At 47.6% G+C, this 21,434-nt stretch overlaps 1 protein-coding gene across 1 annotated transcript in view; it reads left to right on the plus strand.

The window, feature by feature from the left end:
* The window catches only part of LOC126161250 (uncharacterized), a 249,085-nt gene that overhangs the window by 124,803 nt on the left and 102,848 nt on the right, over positions 1 to 21,434 (plus strand). The window contains exon 2 of the mRNA XM_049916989.1: positions 9,106 to 9,252. Within this exon, the coding sequence (XP_049772946.1) occupies positions 9,106 to 9,252 (147 nt within the window). The remainder of the gene's footprint in view (positions 1 to 9,105; positions 9,253 to 21,434) is intronic.

Raw genomic sequence — 21,434 nt, forward strand, 5'->3', positions numbered from 1 at the left:
CCCTCACCTTTAGACTGTCTTGTGCAAGATGCTACCTGGCTTACCTCTATTTCCTTTCACCTGTCATTTTACAACTACTGTTAAGCCCCTTTTCGAACTCTTTGACTTGCTTACATAGCTGGAACACCAAGTCCCCACATTTTTATCTTTTTAGGTGTTTCTCCCATGAAATGAAGGGACAGATGACTACGTTGTAGTTTAGTCCCTTCAAGGAGATATTCATCATTATCATCACTTTACTGTCTTTGACACTGAACTGTTTGCAATCTTGCAGGCACTGGATCAGATGAGGCATACTTCTAGTGCTGAATTCCTCATTTGTTCCAATTCTCTGAGTGTCATTCACTCTCTGCAATGCTTGTACCCAACAGATAAAGTAGTCCAGAATATCTAGGATGTCCTCCATCAACTGCAATGGCTGGGGAAGGTGGTGTATTTCTGTTGGGTACCAGGGCGCATGGGTATTGTGGGGAACAAAAGGGGTGATGTAGCTGGCAATTTTTTCGAAATTTGTGGTAAGATCTTATGGGACCAAACAAGCTTACACACCACTTAATGTAACTTAAGCTAACTTACGCTGAGGACAACACACATACCCATGCCCGAGGGAGGACTCGAACCTCCGACAGGGGCAGTGGGATGGGGGGGGGGGGAGCCGCGCAAACCATAACAGGACGCCTCAGACGGCGCGGCTGTAACAGGCAAGGAGGCATGTAGTGATCCTCAGTTATTTCAATGTGCTGTCCCCCCTGCATGCTATGACCTTGCTGCTGAGGTACAGAGTCATGCATCGATGGGAAGATGAGTGGCGGGAAGTGACTGACAATAAGCTGCATGTAGTAGAGCCCTCTACACTGCTGTGACATACTTCCTTTTGGCCACGAAGAAGGGATTAGGTCCCGCTCATTCATCTTTGCATAAATAACTGTACACCGCGTTTTACTAGACTGTGTTTTATTTTTCTACCAGAGGGCAGCGACAGATTTTTGGTTAAGTAACATTGAAACGAGTGTGGTTAGAGTTTTAAAGTTCCGTGATGTGTCCAACTTGTTTCAGAAAATTTTAGGGAGATTTTCTTAATATGTTAACATAGTGACTGGTTCCCCCACATTTCTTGTAAGTGGTCAGCCAGTCACATTTCCATGTGCTTTTCGTTTAGCTATTTTGTGGTTTCACGTCTGTTTTAAACCCAAGAGTAGCACCTTTCACCCTTGTCCACTGCATTAAGATGAGTGAGATAATGGGGTGATGGTGAGTGAATTAGTGTCATTTTGCCCCCCTGCGGGTTCGGGGGTTAGAATAGGCCCGCGGTATTCCTGCCTGTCGTAAGAGGCGACTAAAAGGAGTCTCACATGTTTCGGCCTTATGTGATGGTCCCCTCTCGGGTTTGACCTCCATCTTTCTAAATTATTCCGAAGAGCGAGCCAATTGGGGAAGGGTGCCTTACGTGGTGCACTGTATCCGTCGTGCATTGAGACCTTTAGCCGGCTTTTTCGTCGTTGCAATGGTGTCCCGCTCGTTTTCCATCTCTTGGGCGAGGATACGTCCCTGGGTGCGATTCCCACGCTGCACTCTGCAGTGTTTCTTTTAACTGCGACGACGACCTTGGACAGTTTTGCACCTAAGATCCAGCACGGTAGCCAGTCCGTTGTGGTGGGGCCGCCATGTACCCTCTTGGTTGTAGCCCCCTGACAACACAGGGATCGCTCTACTGATGCCTGCGCCGTTAACTCCCCACGTATGCCAAGGAGTAGATGCCGGTCTCCCTGGGGCATCAGGACTCCCGGCAATGGACATCCTGCCAGGTGGCTATTGCTGCGGCTGGGTGGCGCCCGTGGGGAGGGCCCTTGGTCGGAGTAGGTGGCATCAGGGCGGATGACCCGCAATGAAGCGTGGTACATCATCTCTCGCTGGCGGCCAGCCGCCAGCAGTCTCTAAGCGTTCTCGGGCTCAATTTAATGCTGAAAAGTACACTCCGGAAACGTTCCCCTCTCTGGCCACGCCGTGGGAGGAGCGTAAGTCTCAGGATGGAGGTAATAGTTATTCGCCCCGATTCTTAGTTTGTACGAGAGCTGATGGGGAGTCTTTTCTCTCCACAAAGCCTCAGTTCTTCGTCGAGCATTTAGAGGACAAGTTCGGGGAGGGCTTGTCAAAAATGCGCTCTGGATCGGTCCTGATCCAAACGGCATCCTCTGCCCAGTCACGACGGTTGCTTGCTTGTGACAAGTTGGGGGATGTTGCTGTTACGATCACGCCGCATAAGAGTTCAAATATGGTTCAGGGAGTTATTTACCATAAGGACCTTCTTTTGCAGTCTGATGACGAGCTGCGCGCCAACTTAGAGCGCAGGGGTGTACATTTCGTCCGGCGCGTTCATCGGGGTCCGAATGAAAATCAGATAGCTACCGGTGCCTTCATCTTGGCCTTCGAGGGTGATACGTTACCGGAAAAGGTCAAGGTGATGGTCTACCGATGTGACGTCAGGCCCTATATTCCTCCCCCGATTCGGTGCTTCAAGTGCTGGAAGTTCGGCCATATGTCTTCCCGCTGCACTTCCAGCCTCACATGTCGAGATTGCGGACGCTCGTCTCATCCCGATACTCCATGTGCCCCGCCTCCCATCTGTGTCAACTGCGGGGAGCACCATTCACCTTGCTCGCCTGACTGCAAAGTCTTTCAGAAAGAGCGCAAAATTATGGAATATAAGACACTGGACCAGCTGACCTATACTGAGGCCAAAAGGAAATATGACAGACTCCATCCTGTGAGAATGACATCCTATGCAGCTGCTACGACAACTGTGCTAGCCCCATCAGTTTCGAGACTTCCAGCCAGCTCGATAAGCAGTAAGACTCCTCCTGCCCCCTTGCCTGTGGGGGGCTCTACCCAACCGGTTGCTCCTGCACCACCTACCTCAGGAGCAACCTCCTCCCACCCGTCGGGGACGTCCGTCCCCGCTTCTCAGCCGGAGAAGCGTCTAACTTCTTCGGCTACTCTCGCCCGTAAGAGTTCCCTTGGGACCCTCCCTTCCCAGGGTTCCACCAGCGGGAAGGATGACGGCCGCCAGTGGCATAAGTCCACACCAGCGGCCGGGCGTAGGGCTTCACGATCCTCCTCTGTCCCGGAGACTGAATCGGCGAAGCCTTCCCAGCCGGTGCAACCCAAGGTTCAGCGAGAGAAGTCCAAGAGAAAGACCTCTAAGGCCAAAGAACTTGCGGTGGCGCCAACCCCACCGCACCTTTCGCGCTCTGCGTCTGAGGATGCAGTCGAGATTCTAGCGTCCGCTGAGGACCTTGATCTCGCTGGTCCCTCAGACGCCATGGATGCCTCTCGTACGGGTACTGAATCGGTGGCAGTGAGTGAACAAGCGGCGTAATTTGCCTTCCCAGTCCTTTCACGCCTTTCTCAGCCATGGACACTATCATCCTCCAGTGGAACTGCGGCGGTTTTTTCCACCATCTAGCTGAGCTCCAACAACTTATCCGCCTTCACCCTTTCTTCTGCATTGCTCTTCAGGAAACTTGGTTTCCAGCAATGCGAACCCCCGCCCTCCGTGGCTATCGGGGTTATTATAAGAACCGGGCAGCATATGAAAGGGTGTCGGGTGGCGTCTGCCTCTATGTCCTTCACACTCTGCACAGCGAGTCTGTCCCTCTCCACACACCTTTAGAGGCTGTCGCTGTTCGGGTGTGGACGCCACAGGCTGTTACCGTCTGCAGTCTTTACCTTCCACCGGATGGTGATGTTTCGCAGCATGTCCTGGCTGCGCTGATAGCCCAATTGCCGCCACCTTTCTTGCTATTGGGCGACTTCAACGCCCATAACCCTCTGTGGGGTGGCTCAGTGGCAACAGGTCGAGGCGCCATCGTTGAGCATTTATTGTCGCAGCTCGATCTCTCGATTTTAAATGATGGTGCCTTCACACACTCCAGTGTGGCGCATGGCACATACTCCGCCATTGACCTTTCAATATGTAGCCCTAGCCTCTTACCGTCTGTCCAATGGAGTGTGCATGACGACCTGTGTGGTAGTGACCACTTTCCGATCTTTCTGTCACTACCACAGCGTCACTCTTCTGGGCGCCCTAGCAGATGGGCTATGAATAAGGCTGACTGGGACTTGTTCTCCTCCACTGCCGCTCTTGAGTCTCTCTCTAATGACGACATTGATGCGGTGGTTCAATCGATCACCACCGGCATCGTTACTGCCGCCGAATCTGCCATTCCCCGTTCTTCTGGGTCCCCTCGGCGGAAGGCTGTGCCTTGGTGGTCGCCTGAGATCGCTGAAGCGATTAAAGATCGCCGGCGGGCGCTCCAGCGTCACAAGCGACATCCCTCCTTAGACCATCTTATCGCCTTCAAACGGCTGCGTGCGCGGGCCCGCCTCCTTATCCGCGAAGGCAAGGAGGAGTGCTGGGAGCGGTATATGTCCATCATTGGCCTCCATGTCACTCCTTTGCAGGTCTGGGCCAAGATTCGACGCGTCTACAGCTATCGGACCCCTGCCAGCGTCCCTGCGCTCTCACTGAATGGAGCAGTTTGTACTGACTCCGACGTCATTGCCAATCGCTTAGCAGAGCATTTTGCTATGAGTTCCGCTTCTGCGAATTACCCCCAGGCCTTCCGCTCCATTAAAGAGCGGATGGAACGTCAGAGCCTTTCGTTTCGCACCAACCACCCAGAATCTTACAATGCTCCATTCAGTGAGTGGGAATTTCGCAGTGCCCTAGCTGCTTGCCCTGATACCGCTCCTGGGCCAGATGGCATCCACTGTCAGATGCTGAAACACCTTTCAGTGGACTGCCAGCGGCGCCTTCTCGATCTTTACAACTGTCTTTGGGTCGAGGGGGTGTTTCCGTCGCAATGGCGGGAAGGCGTTGTCATCCCCATTTTGAAACCTGGAAAGACCCCTCTGGAGGTGGACAGCTACCGCCCCATTAGCCTCACCAACGTTCTTTGTAAGCTTCTCGAACGGATGGTGAGCCGGCGCTTAAATTGGGTACTGGAGTCTCGGGGCCTTCTGGCTCCGTCTCAGGGTGGGTTCCGGAAAGGCCGCTCCGCCGCCGACAATCTGGTGAGCCTGGAGTCGGCCATCCGTACTGCCTTTGCCCGCCGTCAGCACCTGGTCGCTGTCTTTTTCGACATGCGGAAGGCGTACGATACGCCATGGCGTCATCACATCCTTTCTACGCTTCATGGATGGGGTCTTCGGGGCCCTCTGCCGATCTTTATCCGCAATTTCCTGTCGTATCGTACCTTCCACGTGCAAGTCGCAGCCTCCTATAGTCCCACCCACGTCCAGGAGAACGGTGTGCCACAGGGTTCTGTTTTAAGTGTCTGCCTGTTTTTAATAGCCATTAACGGGCTCGCTGCGGCCGTGGGAAATTCTGTCTCTGCTTCCCTGTATGCTGACGACTTCTGCCTTTATTACAGCTCTACTGGCATTGCAGCTGTTGAACGTCAGCTACAGGGCGCTATCCGTAAGGCGCAGTCTTGGGCTGTAGCGCATGGGTTTCAGTTTTCGGCAGCCAAGACCCGCGTTATGCATTTCTGCCGGCGCCGAACAGTCCATCCTGAGCCGCGGCTTTATCTTGCCGACGAACTCCTTGCTGTGGTGGAGACCCACAGGTTTTTGGGGGTGGTTTTCGATGCCCGGTTGGCTTGGCTGCCTCATATCCGGCAGCTTAAACAGACGTGTTAGCAGCATCTAAACGCTCTGAGATGCTTGAGCCACACCCGCTGGGGCGCCGACCGCTCTACCCTGTTGCGGCTCTACCAGGCGTTAATCCAGTCCCGTCTGGATTATGGGAGCCTGGCTTATGGCTCAGCAACCCCATCTGCGTTACGGGTGCCGGACCCAATTCTCCACAGCGGGATACGCCTTGCCACTGGTTCTTTCCGCACCAGCCCTGTGGACAGCGTACTAGTGGAGGCAGGTGTACCTCCACTGCGGTTCCGGCGCCAACGTTTGCTGGCCGCTTATGCTGCCCATGTTCTAAGCTTGCCCGGGCATCCAAATTATCGTGTCCTGTTCCCGCAGTCAGTCGTCCATCTGCCAGACCGTCGGCCCCGGTCGGGTTGTCTGATCGCCGTACACGTCAAGGAGCTTCTCTGCGGGCTTGGGTTTTTCCCTGTTCCACCTCCTTTCCGGGCGCCTCTGCATACACCCCCGTGGTGTGTTCCTCGCCCTTGCCTTCAGCTCGACTTGGCACAGGGCTCGAAGGACTCGGTCCCTCCAGAGGCCTTCCGCCGCCGCTTTTATTCCATCCTGGCCACGTATCAGGGCTGTGGAATTGTTTACACCGACGGTTCGATGGTTGCTGGTCGTGTCGGGTATGCGCTAACTCTAGGGGACCATTCCGAACAACGGTCCTTGGCGGCTGGCTGCAGCGTTTACACTGCTGAGCTAGTCGCCATCTTTCGAGCCCTAGAGTATATCCGCTCCTGCTCAGGTGAGTCCTTCGTTATCTGTAGCGATTCCCTGAGCGGTTTACAAGCTCTCGGCCAGTGTTTTCCTCGTTCTCGTCTGGTGATGGCTATCCATGAGTCCCTGCATACTCTGCGCGTTGCGGCCGCTCTGTGGTCTTTGTGTGGACCCCCGGTCATGTCGGTATCCCGGGCAATGAACATGTTGACCGCCTGGCGAAAGAGGCCACGAGTAAACCATCTCTGGATGTTGGCCTCCCAGAGGCTGATTTGCGGGCAGTCCTCCGCCGAAAAGTTTTTGCGCTTTGGGACGCTGAATGGCGCGATCGGATTACACCCAATAAACTCCGTGCCATTAAGGAGACGACGACTGTGTGGCGGTCCTCCATGCGAGCCAACCGCAGGGACTCAGTCGTCCTTTGTCGGCTCCGCATTGGCCACTCCCGGCTAACACACAGTTATTTACTGCGCCGGGAGAACCCTCCTGTATGTCGCTGCGGGGCGGCTTTGACGGTGGCCCACATTCTGTTGGCCTGCCCCCTTTTAGCTGTGGTCAGGCAGACATTTGCGCTGCCTGATACGCTCCCTGCCGTTTTATCTGATGACCCTGTTACGGCTGCCTTAGTTTTACGTTTTATTAGGGCAGGGAGTTTTTATTCTTTCATCTGAGTGTTTCTGTTTTATTTTATTTTTTGTGTTGATTCTGGCCTTTGGCCTATGATTTTAAACTGATCTTTTAATGTGTTTCTAAGTGGTTGGCTTTTCCTTTTTTATTTCTATGGTCGGCCAACCACTGTCACACTCTGTGTGGTTTTAGTTCGTTTTGTCTTGTCTTTGTCTCCGTTTCTCTTGTTCTGTATCGTCTGTGATCTATTCTGTTCCTCGTTTTTATTCTCTGTGGGTGTTCTTTGTATTTGGAAAAAGGGACCGATGACCGTACCAGTCTGGTCCCTTTAATCCCCCAAACCAACCAACCAACCAACCAGTGTGATGTATAGGGTGTTGTCATGTTGGTTTGTCCTGCACAATCACCAGATTTGTCACCAGTCGAGCACGTACAGGCTGTCTCCAGCGTCATCCACAAACAGCATTAAATGTCAGTGTATTGACTGACCAAGTGCAACAGGCATGGAACTCCATCCCACAAACTGACATCTGACTCCTGTACAAAACAATGCCTGATTGCATTAAACATTCTGGCTATTAAACAGGTTATTAATGAACCAGAATTTCACATTTGCAGTGACATATATCACACATTAAGCTGTGATCTTGGAATGTTAAACACTTAAATATGTTAACTAGACAAGTATATTCCCAAAATGTCATTGTTCTACATTAATAATTTTTTTGGTGTTGCGATTTTTTTTTTTTTTTTATAAAGGGAGCACTTCTTGTCCAGGAGTTCAATGAAGTCCTGTTCTGGTTGTACGTTGGTTTCACATAATAAATGTACTTTCAGCGCTTCATTGACGACCCTGCTTTTGGTTTTGGCTCGAGTATGTTTACGACATGACAGTATATATGATGACAAAAAAATGTCAGCCCAATATCGATTCCTGTGGTACACGCATAGTCAGCATTTTCCATTATGGTGACATTTCATTGTGTGCGCTCCCTGCGTTTCTTAGTTTGACACACTGAATCCTTTTTTAGTTAAACAGGATAAAAAGCAATATGAAACGGAAACGAGCATGTGTGGATTGTGCAAGGGAATGTGAATGGTTGATTTCCGTTTAGGGGGAGAATTTTGGAAAAGTGTGGTTCATCTGCAAAAGAGAACACACACAGGATGCTACTAGTATGACCTGTTGTTCGGTACTGCTTAAGTGTTTGGAATATGCACCAGAAAACATTGAAGCAAATTGGAGGTGGGCTACTAGATTTGTTAACGGTAGGTTCGAACAACATGCAAAAGTATTACGGAGATATTTCAGGAAATCAAACGGGAATCCCTGGAGGGACAGCGATTTGCGTTTCCGAGTAACACATTAAGAAAATTTAGAGAAACTGCCACTTGAAGTGGACTGCAGAACAATTCTACTGCCGCCAATGTACATTTCGTGTGAGGAGCACGGAGGTAAGATAGGAGAAATAACTCGTACAGGGGTATATAGACAGTTGTTTCTCCCTCACTCTATTTGCAAGTGGAACAGGAAAAGAAATGACTAGTAGTAGTGCAGGGTACCCTCGGCCGCCCACCATACGATGGCATGCAGAATATGTATTTAGATGTAGAAAACCAGTTACTAGGAAGCTCACTGATGCCACACTGTTTGAATGTCTGTAGAGGAATGTTAAAAACTGCATCATCTTGATACTTAACAGTGATTTAATGATCAAAGTATCAAACTGTTGGAGCTTGTATCGTTACATTTGTCTGAAAAGAGGCATTGTGATGCCGCTCTACGCAGTTTAACACGTGTGAATGGAATCTGTCAAGTTTAATACAATTATTTTCGAATTGCTGAATTAAAATATTCGGCTTGTGCATAATTCCCATGGCATTTGAACCATATAATTGTAATCAAGGAAAATTTATTTACAAAATATCACTGGCAAATGTTTGTAATTTTGGAAGGTTTTTGTCTAATGCTTTTATAAAATGGAATATAACTATTTTTTACAGCAGCAGTGTTCTGCACAAACGCAAACTTGAGTTTGTTTGCTTTTTCAACAGGTGCGATGGGAAGACAGTTTGCCAAAAGGGATCTGTGCCAGCTGTCTGTACAAGGTGGAGATGCTGTTCGAGTTCCACTGCTCTGCTATGAGAATCGACTCATTGCTCAGGAAATATCTCGCTTCAGAAGTGACTGTTAAGGATCAGGTAACACTTTATACTTAAGTCTCAATATGCTAAACAGATCATTTCAGTTTAGACCTGAAATTCAAGTGTGCAACTACTAAACTGCGTAACGGAGGATATTTTAAGGGGAAAAAGCTTCTGATTTACAAAGAATCTTCTACTTTTCTTGAAGAGTGTAGGAAGTCAAGTGGGCCGACTTGGTGCAGGAGAGGCACCCCAGGACATTTTAATTTCCATTGTCTACACTTTTACAAATAAATTCATAAAACTTGGTTAGCATGTCCAAGAAGGATTCAGGATTCACAATCATAGCAGTGGAATTTAAAAAAACGTAACAAAATAATTTTTTTACTTGTGAAATTTCATCTTTTTTTTCAATTACTATTGGCAGCATTTGCTGCTATACACACACTTTTCTTCATAAGTAAGAAAGATTCTTCGATGAATTTGCACAGCAAACCATACTTAAAGGCGTATGAAACTCTAGAATTTATTTAATTTGTGAAAAAATGAATGAACTGTTACGTTTTAAACTTCATATTCAGAAAAAACTCAAATTTTATAGTTAATTATCTCAATTTTTACCACAGTTTTTAATAGATTTGGAAAATTCTACAGTTTGTGTTTAATAAGCATACCAAGTTTGAAAGTAATAGGATATTTATTTTGTATGTTACATGTACCTAAGTACAGAAATTTGTGTTGTGTGGAAAATAGCCATTAAAGTTTCTGTTTATATTTGGCATTCTTTTAGAATTGTTCAGCACTATAACCCGGTTCTTTTTCATTTTCTAAATCAGTTTTCTGCCTTCTCACATTCCTATGGTGCACTCTTTTTGATTTTATCACCTTCAAAAATTATTTATCTACTGGGTGATCAAAAAGTCAGTATAAATTTGAATACTTAATAAACCACGGAATAATGTAGATAGAGAGGTAAAAATTGACACACATGCTTGGAATGACATGGGGTTTTATTAGAACAAAAAAAAGTTCACAAAAGGTCCGGCAGATGGCGCTGGACAGCAAAATGTCAGTGACTCCGCATGACAGTCGTGTATAAAAGGAGCTATAATGAGAGAGAGAATCAGATGCGCCAGCAGTCGTAAGTTGTTGACGTTACCTGAAAAGACGCTTTTAGTAAAGCTGTATTATCAGAATGGGGAATGTCCTAGTTCAGCATTACGATCCTATCGCCATAGGAAGGGGATTCGAACAGGTAAAGGTCCGTTGACAAATGCAGCTGTGGCGAGAATGATTTCGCAGTTCACAGCCACGGGTTGTTTAGACGATAGACCCCATAGTGGCCGACCGAGCACAAGGTGTAATGCTGCTGACAGAGTTTAGGAAGAAATGGAGACTGTAGCGGGTTCGTCTATGCACGGGGAAGTCAGCGCTCGTGCAGTCGCACATCCCACCGGCAGTCCATACACTACTGTTTGGTTGGCACTGAGGCGTACCCTCCGATGCTATCCGTACAAAATCCATCGGCATCATGAACTGTTACTTGGCGATTTAGTGAAGCGGACGGCATTTGCGGTGTGGGCGTTTCAAAAGATGGCGGAAGATGATTGGTTGAGTGATGTGTTGTGGACCGACGAAGCTCATTTCACGCTCCGAAGGTCTGTCAACACCCACAACTGCAAAATTTGGGCTACCGAAAATCCTAGAACTGTCGTGGAAACTCCATTGCACGACGAGAAAGTCAAGGTAGGGTTGGATTTACCACATCTACCGATATCGGGTCTTTTTTCTTCGAGGAAATGTGTGATTCTGGTTTTGTAACCACTTCTGTGACGGGTGAGAGGTACACCGATATGTTACAGAATCGCATCATCTCCAGCCTGGCTGATAAACACCTGCTGGAACGTACGATGTTTATGCAGGATGGTGCTCCACCCCAAATTGCTAGTCGCGTGAAATATCTCTTGCGCGCGTCGTTCGGTGGTGATCGTGTGCTCATCCGCCACTTTCGTCATTCTTGGCCTCCCAGGTCCCCAGACCTCAAAAAAAAATCCTGAGGTCATCAGTGCCCTAGAACTTAGAACTACGTAAACCTAACTAACCTAAGGACGTCACACACATCCATGCCCGAGGCAGGATTCGAACCTGCTACCGAAGCGGTCGCGCGGTTCCAGACTGAAGCGCCTAGCACCGCTCGGCCACATCGGCCGGCCCCAGACCTCAGTCCGTGTGATTATTGGCTTTGGGGTTACCTGAAGTCGCAAGTGTATCATGATCGGACGACATCTCTAGGGAGCTGAAAGACAACATCCGACGCCAATGCCTCACCATAACTCCAGACATGCTTTACAGTGCTGTTCACAACATTATTCCTCGACTACAGTTATCGTTGAGGAATGATGGTGGACATATTGAGCATTTCCTGTAAAGAACATCATCTTTGCTTTGTCTTACTTTGTTATGCTAATTATTGCTCTTCTGACCAGATGAAGCGCCATCTGTCGGACATTTTTTGAAATTCTGTATTTTTTTGGTTCTGATAAAACCCCGTGTCATTCCAAGCATATGTGTCAATTTGTACCTCTCTATCAACATTATTCCGTGATTTATTCAGTTTTCAAATTTATGCTGACTTTTTGATCACCCGGTACATTCACTACACACATTCCATCGCATACAAAGCTTTGATGCAGTTCACTCGGCTTAATTCCCATTTTCTCTAAACCAAAGCTTTGCACATACAGCTAAAACAACGCTTTGCGTTTTCTTCCACAAAAATGATTTTTGGAAATCTTTCCCACACACATTGGTTAAAACTGTCATTTGGGTTTTGGGTACCAGCTTGAACACATTTCTGCAGTAAGTTTTCATTTGCAAGGTCCGTGAATACAGGTTTGATGGCTTCCATTACAACAGTTGGTAGAGCATCCCTGTGATGATATTCTTCAACACCAGCAATTGACTTCGGTAGCCACATTATGATTCACTTCCTTTTGGGCACAAGTTGTGGTTAGAATTATTGTCTGTGGACATTTTGTGGAAGTGTAAGGTACAAACAGGTTACTTCATATTTTTCAAGTTCCCCCCTGTGTTTCTTCTTATTGCTAAGCCATAATATGTCTGTAGCTTGTCAATTTCTGCATCTGTCAGTCACCCTCTCCCTTTTATTCCCTTCCGATTAGATAATTTTTTTACTGACAAATATTGTCTCGGCCTTCTAAGTCTAGTACCAAGTCTTCTCTGTACATGTCCCACACATTCTAACTTCTGCACAATAGTCTTAGCTCCATGTGGAGACATTTTTAAATCTCAAGGAAAGCTCTACTATCACCATTACTAAGGTATTTCACATACTGCAGCCCACAGGAGGCAACAGATTTGGTAAACAAGCTGACAACTCCATTCACTTCCATACCTCCACCTGAGCCTTTATAGTTCATATTACAATCATGATCTGGAATCCCTTTCATATACTATGAAAACATTTGTTCAATACTTCAACATCTAGTACTTTGCCAGTGTCAACAGATGATGATGTAACAACACCATTCAATGAAGTGAGCCCTCTTTTTTGCCAGGTACCATCAAAAGTGGCCACTATGTCCCTGTCACCATCATTTTCGATAATAGATTCTTCTGCAGCACTTTTAGTTGATTATTGTGCAACTTCTTTTACAGCTCCCAAGCAGTAAGCCATAATTCTCTCTCAAATTTTGCTGGAAGAGGTGAAAGTGTCATCACTGCTCAAAGTGTTCTTGCTGCCTTCTGTCCCCAACCAATATAGCGCATGCCATATGCTACTCTCAAATTCACATCATAACTATTCTTTAAGATTTTCGATCTCGTGCAAGATGCACCAGCGTTGCATTTGCCCCCCTGTGGATTTGGGGGTTAGAATAGGCCCAAGGTATACCTGCCTGTCGTAAGAGGTGACTAAAAGGAGTTTTACATGTTTTGGCCTTTATGTGATGGTACCCTGTAGGGTTTGACTTCCATTTCTCAAAATTTTCGCAAAGAGTGAGTCAATTGGGGAAGGGCACCTTACGTGGTGCATAGTGTCCATCATGAGCTGAAACCTCTCTCATCCTTCATCAACGTTGATCCACACTTCCGCTCATTCTCCAGCTATTGGGCGAGGTCACCTTCCTGGGTGCATTTTCCTCCATCCTCTGTGCAGTATCGCTTTCTGCACTGTCGACGATAATGGACTTCTTAACTCATTTCCACCTGATACCGAGCACAGTAGCCAGTCTGTTGTGATGGGGCTGCCATGTATCCTGTTGGTTTGTAGCCCCCTGACCACCACCTGCGCCGTTAACTCCCTATGTATGCCAAGGAGTAGATGTCTATCCCCCGGGGGCATCAGGACTCCCGGTAATTGCTGTCCTGCCAGGTGGCCTTTGCTGCGGCTGGGTGGCGCCAATGGAGAGAGCCCCTTGTTGGAATGGGTGGCATCAGGGCAGATGACACACCATGAAGCAAAGTAGTACATCTATTGCTGGTGGTCAAACACCAGCAGTCTCTAAGCAGTCAAGGCCTAACTTCAATGCTAAGAAATACGACCCCAATCGTCACCCCCTCCCCTCCACCCCACTGGCCACACCATGGGATGAACACCAGGCTAAGGATGGCAATGAAGCTTATTCATCCCGGTACCTCGTATATACGAGAGTTGATGGGGAATCAATCTTGTCAATGAATCCTCAGTTTTTTGTGGAGGATTTAGAGGACAAGTTTGGGGATGTGGAGGGCTTGTCCAAAATGCAGTCAGGGTCAGTCTCGGTCAAAACAGCATCCTCTGCCCAGTCACCAGTACTTGCCTGTGACAAGCTGGGGGTGTTTCTATTTCCATCACGCCCTGTAAGAGCCTAAATATGGTCCAGGGTATCATATTTCACAGGGACCTTCTTTTGCACTCTGGCGATGAGCTGTGCACCAACTTAGAGTGATGCGGTGTCCATTTTGTCCACTGCATCCACCGGGGTCCAGGGATAATCAAGTTGCCACCAGTGCCTACATCTTGGCCTTTGAGTGTGACACATTACCCGAGAGGGTCAAGGTGACAGTCTACCACTGTGATGTGAAGTCATATATCCCACCCCTGCGGTGCTGTAAGTGCTGGAAGATCGGCCTTATGTCTTCTCACTGTGCTTCCAGTGTCACCTGTCAGGATTGTGGACGTCCTTGACATCCCAATACTCCCTGTGCCTCGCCTCCTGTGTCAACTGCGGAGAGCACCATTCGCCTTGCTCACCAGACTGCAGGATTCTCCAGGAAGAAAGAAAGAAAGAAAGAGAGGACCGACTGCCCCTACATTGAGGCAAAGAAAAATTTGAGACTCTACATCCTGTGCATATGACGTCAACCTATGCCGCCACTATGACAATGGTTCTAAAATCATCCGTTCCAATGCATACAGTTGGCTCTCAGAGCCGTCAGACTCCACCTGCCCCCTTGATGGTGGGGGCACTTCCCTCCCTGTTTGCCCTGCAGAACCTACTTCAGGAGCAACCCCCCCCCCCTCCCCCAACTATTGGGGACATTACTCCCCACTTCTCTGCCAGAGAAGCGTAAGTCTTCTTTGGCTCCTCTCGCCAGGAAGGGATCCCATGGATCACTCATGCCCCAGGTTCCTACCAGTGGCATAGCTGACACGTGCCAGTGGCTGAAGCAACCACAGGTAGCTGGTCGTAGGGCTTCACGGCCCTCCACAGTCCCTGAGAATGAATCAGTGAAGCCCTCCCAGCTGGACAAGCCTAAGGAGCAGTGTGATAAACCTAAAATGAAAACGACCCCCAAACCAAGGCACTGCGGTGGCACCCACACCACCACTACCTACAAGCTCTGTGTCCTCCCTGTCTCACGATCACGTAATCCTCCAGTGGAATTACACCAGTTTTTTCCACCACCTAGCTGAGTTACGGCAATTGTTAAGCTTTACACCTGTTTTCTGCATTGCCCACCAGAAACTTGGTTCCCGGCAATGCGGACCCCGCCCTAAGCTTCTATATGGGATATTACAGGAACCATAGCGACTATAATAATGTGTCTGGTGGAGTTTGTCTCTGTGTCCTGATCTCGTATGTAGTGAACCTGTGCGCTTCAAACCCCCTCTTAAATTTGTAGCTGTCAGGATAAAGACGACACAGTAAATAATTGTCTGCAATGTATATATTCCTCTAGATGGTGCAGTACCCTTGAACGTATTGGCCGCACTGATTGATCAACTCCTTTAAACCTTTCCTACTTTTGGGAGATTTTGACGCTCATAACCCCATGTGGCCGAGGCAAAGATGTCGAAAATTTACAGTCACAACTCAACCTCTGCCTCTTAAATACAGGTGCCTCCACACATTTTAGTGTGGCACATGGCAATATTCGGCCGTTGATCTCTCAGTTTTGAGACCTGGCCTTCTCCCATCTATCCACTGGAGAGTGCATGATGACATGTGCAGTAGTGACCACTTTCCCATCTTCCTGTCACTCCCCTGGCGTCATGCCGACGGACGCCTATCCAGATAAGCTTTAAACAGGGCAGACTGGAAGCCTTCACCTCTGCTGTCACCGCTGAATCTCCTCCACATGGTGCCATCAATGTTATCATTGAGCAGCTACAACAATCATTTGTGCGGCGGAAAACGGGAACCCTTGTTCTTCAGGGTGTTCCATGGTGGTCCCCAGAAGTCGCTGAGGCAATTAAAGAGCGTCGGCGAGCTCTACAGCGATATAGGCGGCACGTTTCCCTAGAGCACCTAATAGTCTTTAAGCGGCTCTGTGCCTGCATTTGCCAGCTTATAAAACGACGAAAACAGGAGTTTTGGGTGAGGTACGTGTCGACCATTGGGTTCCCTACGTCACCTTCCCAAGTCTGGACAAACATCAGACGCCTTTTTGGTTACCAGACCCCAACAGGTGTCCTTGGAATTAACATCAGTGGCGTGTTATCCACTGACGCAAACTCAATTGCCGAGCACTTTGCTGAGCACTATGCTGAAGCCTCTGCATCGGAGAACTACCCCCAGCCTTTCACACCCTCAAACGGCGGATGGAAAGGAAAGTCCTCTCGTTCACTACACGCCACAGTGAAACCTATAACGCCACATTAACAGAGTGGGGGCTGCTCAGCGCCCTTGCATATTGCCCCGACACAGCTCTCCTGGGCTGGATCGAATACACAGTCAGATGATTAAACATCTCTCGTCTGACTACAAGTGACACCTCCCCATCATCTTCAACCAGATCTGGTGCAATGGCGTCTTTCCATCGCAATGGCAGGAGAGCACCATCATTCTGGTGCTCAAACTTGGTAAAAATCCTCTTGATGTGGATAGTTACCAGCCCATCGGCCTCACCAACTTTCTTTGTAACCTGCTGTAACATATGGTGTCGGCAATTAGGTTGGGTCCTGGAGTCACGTGGCCTAGTGGCTCCAAGTCAGGGCGGCTTCCGCCAGTGTTGCTCTACCACTGAAAATCTTGTGTGCTTCAAGTCTGCCATCCGAACAGCCTTTTCTAGACGCCAACATCTGGTTGCCATCTTTTTTGACTTACTTAAAGTATACTACACGAACTGGCAACATCAGATCCTTGCCATATTGTATGAGAGGGGTCTCCGGGGCCCCTTACCGATTTATATCAAAAACTTCCTGTTGCTCCGTACTTTCTGTGTCCAAGTCAGTGCCTCCCATAGTTCCCCCTGTATTCTTGAGAATGGCGTTCCGACGGGCCCATATTGAGTGTGTCTATTTTTAGTGGCTATTAACAGTGTAGCAGCAGCTTCAGGGCTGTCAGCCTCACCTTCTCTGTCTATGGATGACTGCATTCTGTACTGCTCCTCCAGTATTGGTGTTGCTGAGCAGCACCTACAGGGAGCCATTCACAAGGTGCAGTCATGGGCTGTAGCCCACAGCTTCCAGTTTCCAGCTGCGAATTCGTGTGTCATCCATTTCTGTCTGTGTCGCACCATTCATCGAGAACCAGAACTTTACTATAATGATGATCCACTCACTGGAATGGAGACATATCGATTCTTAGGACTGCTTTTTAATGCCCAGTTGACTTGGCTACTTCACCTTTGTCAACTTAAGCAGAAGTGCTGGCAGCACCTCAACGCCCTCCGCTGCCTGAGCAACACCAGCTGGGGTGCAGATCGCTCTACACTGCACACTGCTGTAGCTCTACAGAGCCCTTGTTCAATCCTGCCTTGACTATGGGAGTCTGGTGTACAGTTCAGTGGCACCCTCAGCGTTGCGTTTACTGGACCCTGTGAACCACTGAGGTGATCGCCTAACGATGGGAGCTTTTAGAACAAGTCCGGTGACCAGTGTTCTGGTGGAGGTCAGTGTCCCTCCTTCGAAGGTTAAGTGTGTACAACTGCTCGTCAGTTACACTGCATACATTCATAGTTCTCCTGCACATCCGAATCACCATCTCCTTTTCCCATCCATGGCAGTTCATCTCGTGCATCGATGGCCCGGGTCAGGGCTTATGATTGCGGTTTGCGTCCTTTCCCTTCTGTCAGAATTGGAGTCCTTCCCATTACCACCTCCCCTCAAGGTCCATTCAAGTACACCTCCATGGTGTACAGCTAGGCCACAGATTCTTATGGACTTTTCACATGGCCCTAAGGACTCTGTTAACTCTGCGGCTCTCTGCTATCACTTCCTCTCAATTCTCAACATGTACCGGGGCCATGTAATGGTTTACACTGATGACTCGATGGCTGATGGCCACATAGGCTTTTTGTCATGGAGGACATATTGAACAGCACTCTTTGCCCGATGGCTGCAGTGTTTTCACTGCGTAGCTGGTGGCCATATTCGTGCTGTTGAGCGCATCTGCTCATGCCCTGGCGAGTTGTTTGCACTATGTACTGACTCCTTGAGCAGCCTACAAGCTATCAACCAGTGCTTCCCTTGCCATCTTTCGGTAGCGTCTGTTCAGGAGTCCATCTATGCCCTGTAATGGCCCCATCGTTCAGTGGTGTTTATGTGGGCCCCAGAACATGTCAGAATCCCAGGTAACAAACTTGCTGACAGGCTGGCCAAACAGGCTACACAGAAACTGCTTCCGGAGATGGGCATCTCTAAAAGTGACCTGCATTCTGTCCTACATTGCAGGGTTTTTTGGCTTTGGGAGATGGAATGGCACAGCAGTATGGAATGGCATAGCAGTACGCACAACAAACTATATGTCATTAAGGAGACTACGAATGTGTGGAAGTCTTCCATGCGCTCCTCTCGCAGAATCAGTTGCCCTCTACTGGCTCCACATTGGCCATACATGGGTAACACCTCGTTACCTTCTCCGTCGAGAGGAGCCACCTCAGTGTTGCTGTATCTCAAAAATGACAGTCGTCATCCTCTTGCTGGACTGTTCACTTTTAGCTGCTCTGTGGCGGACTTTTAACTTTCCCATTACCCTACCTTCGGTGTTGGACAACAGTGCCTCAACAGCAGATTTAGTTGTACGTTTTATTCATGAGGTGGTTTTTATCATTTTATCTAAGTTTTAGCACATGTCCCTTGTCCCTCTGTGTCCTTCACCGTAGTGCTTTTAGGGTGGATTTTTAATGTGTTGCAGAGTGGCTGGCTTCTCCTTTTTATTCTCATGGTCAGCCAGCCATGATAATCTGCTCTCTTGTTTTGATCACTTCTATGTGTTTCTTGTGTCTCTCTCGGGTTTTCTTGTCCAATTTGGTCCATTTTAGTGTGTGTTGCCCTTCTTTCATTCTTGAGGTTTCTCCTTTCTTCCACCTGTGTTTTGTATGTCTCGATTATTTTACTCCTACCCTTGTGGAATTATTTTAATTGGAATGAGGGACCAATGACTTAGGAGTTTGGTCCCTCTCCCCCCCCCCTCCCCTTTTAAACCAACTGTTGCACTTTCTGCTTATCACAGATAAGTTCGCAGCAAGGCCTTTCGTGGCACTCTCATCTTCCACCACAGAAACACTATGCCCACAAAAGCAATGTTTGCACATAACATTTTCGAGCATTGTGACAGTACGTTACTGTCAACAATAATATGACATGAACCTTCAGATTCACAGCCTCCATTTTCTGTAGCACCAAAAACAAGGCCGGCCGACGTGGCTGAGCGGTTCTAGGCGCTATAGGCTGGAACTGCGCGACCGCTATGGTCACAGGTTCGAATCCTGCCTCGGGCATGGATGTGTGTGATGTTCTTAGGTTGGTTAGGTTTAAATAGTTCTAAGTTCTAGGGGACTGATGACCTCAGATGTTAAGTCCCTTAGCACTCAGAGCCATTTGAACCAAAAAGAAGTTTCCTTCTTGAAGCACTCGACAGTGGTTTGTTTACCGGTTCTGAGAGGTTGCAGTCTTGAGCCACTGGTGTAACACTTGTCGTAGCACCCTTTACTATGTATCTGTTGCCCTGATGGCATATTTACGGTTGAAACAAAGAATTCGAGCCATCTCGTGCGATAGTATGTCACAAATGAACACAAAACAACACAGCCAAATCAAAATTGTTTCGAAATTCACAACACCACACTGCAAGCCTTTCAAAAAAGAGAACAAACAAAATCTGTGATCAAAACAATGCACATCGAAAGGAACAGAGAAAGTATCGATATCAATAGTCTTTTGTTTCATGTATGACAATCGCTGGTGCAAATATAAACATGGGGTCATTCCATGTCAATTCAACCAATTTGAGAAAATGTTCCAGCTGATAGTCTCAGATTTGGCTGAAATATAGCACTCCAATGCTACCAAGTGTGGAACACTCATGTACAAAATTTTAAGTTCCCCTGACAATTAGTTCCAGAATTATGGCTTGTGAAATAAGGTGGCGTGACCCAGAAATTGCAACCCGCATTTGACAATCTATCTTCAGACTTGGTTTAAGAATCATGATAGAAGGTTGTATACATGGAAGAACCCTGGAGACACTAAAAGGTATCAGATAGATTATATACTGGTAAGGCAGAGATTTAGGAACCAGGTTTTAAATTGTAAGACATTTCCAGGGGCAGATGTGGACTCTGACCACAATCTATTGGTTATGACCTGTAGATTAAAACTGAAGAAACTGCAAAAAGGTGGGAATTTAAGGAGATGGGACCTGGATAAACTGAAAGAACCAGAGGTTGTACAGAGTTTCAGGGAGAGCATAAGGGAACAATTGAAAGGAATGGGGGAAAGAAATACAGTAGAAGAAGAATGGGTAGCTCTGAGGGATGAAGTAGTGAAGGCAGCAGAGGATCAAGTAGGTAAAAAGAAGAGGGTTAGTAGAAATCCTTGGGTAACAGAAGAAATATTGAATTTAATTGAGGAAAGGAGAAAACATAAAAATACAGTAAATGAAGCAGGCAAAAAGGAATACAAACGTCTCAAAAATGAGATCGACAGGAAGTGCAAAATGGCTAAGCAGGGATGGCTAGAGGACAAATGTAAGGATGTAGAGGCTTATCTCACTAGGGGTAAGATAGATACTGCCTACAGGAAAATTAAAGAGACCTTTGGAGATAAGAGAACCACATGTATGAACATCAAGAGCTCAGATGGAAACCCAGTTCTAAGCAAAGACGGGAAAGCAGAAAGGTGGAAGGAGTATATACAGGGTCTATACAAGAGCGATGCACTTGAGGACAATATTATGGAAATGGAATAGGATGTAGATGAAGATGAAATGGGAGATACGATACTGCGTGAAGAGTTTGACAGAGCACTAAAAGACCTGAGTCGAAACAAGGCCCCCGGAGTAGACAACATTCCATTGGAACTACTGACGGCCTTGGGAGAGCCAGTCCTGACAAAACTCTACCACCTGGTGAGCAAGATGTATGAAACAGGCGAAATACCCTCAGACTTCAAGAAGAATATAATAATTCCAATCCCAAAGAAAGCAGGTGTTGACAGATGTGAAAATTACCGAACAATCAGTTTAATAAGCCACAGCTGCAAAGTACTAACACGAATTCTTTACAGACAAATGGAAAAACTAGTAGAAGCCGACCTCGGGGAAGATCAGTTTGGATTCCGTAGAAATACTGGAACACGTGAGGCAATACTGACCTTACGACTTATCTTAGAAGAAAGATTAAGGAAAGGCAAACCTACGTTTCTAGCATTTGTAGACTTAGAGAAAGCTTTTGATAATGTTCACTGGAATACTCTCTTTCAAATTCTAAAGGTGGCAGGGGTAAAATACAGGGAGCGAAAGGCTATTTACAATTTGTACAGAAACCAGATGGCAGTTATAAGAGTTGAGGGA

Source organism: Schistocerca cancellata, chromosome 2 (genome assembly GCF_023864275.1).
Source record: "Schistocerca cancellata isolate TAMUIC-IGC-003103 chromosome 2, iqSchCanc2.1, whole genome shotgun sequence".
Lineage (NCBI taxonomy): Eukaryota > Metazoa > Arthropoda > Insecta > Orthoptera > Acrididae > Schistocerca > Schistocerca cancellata.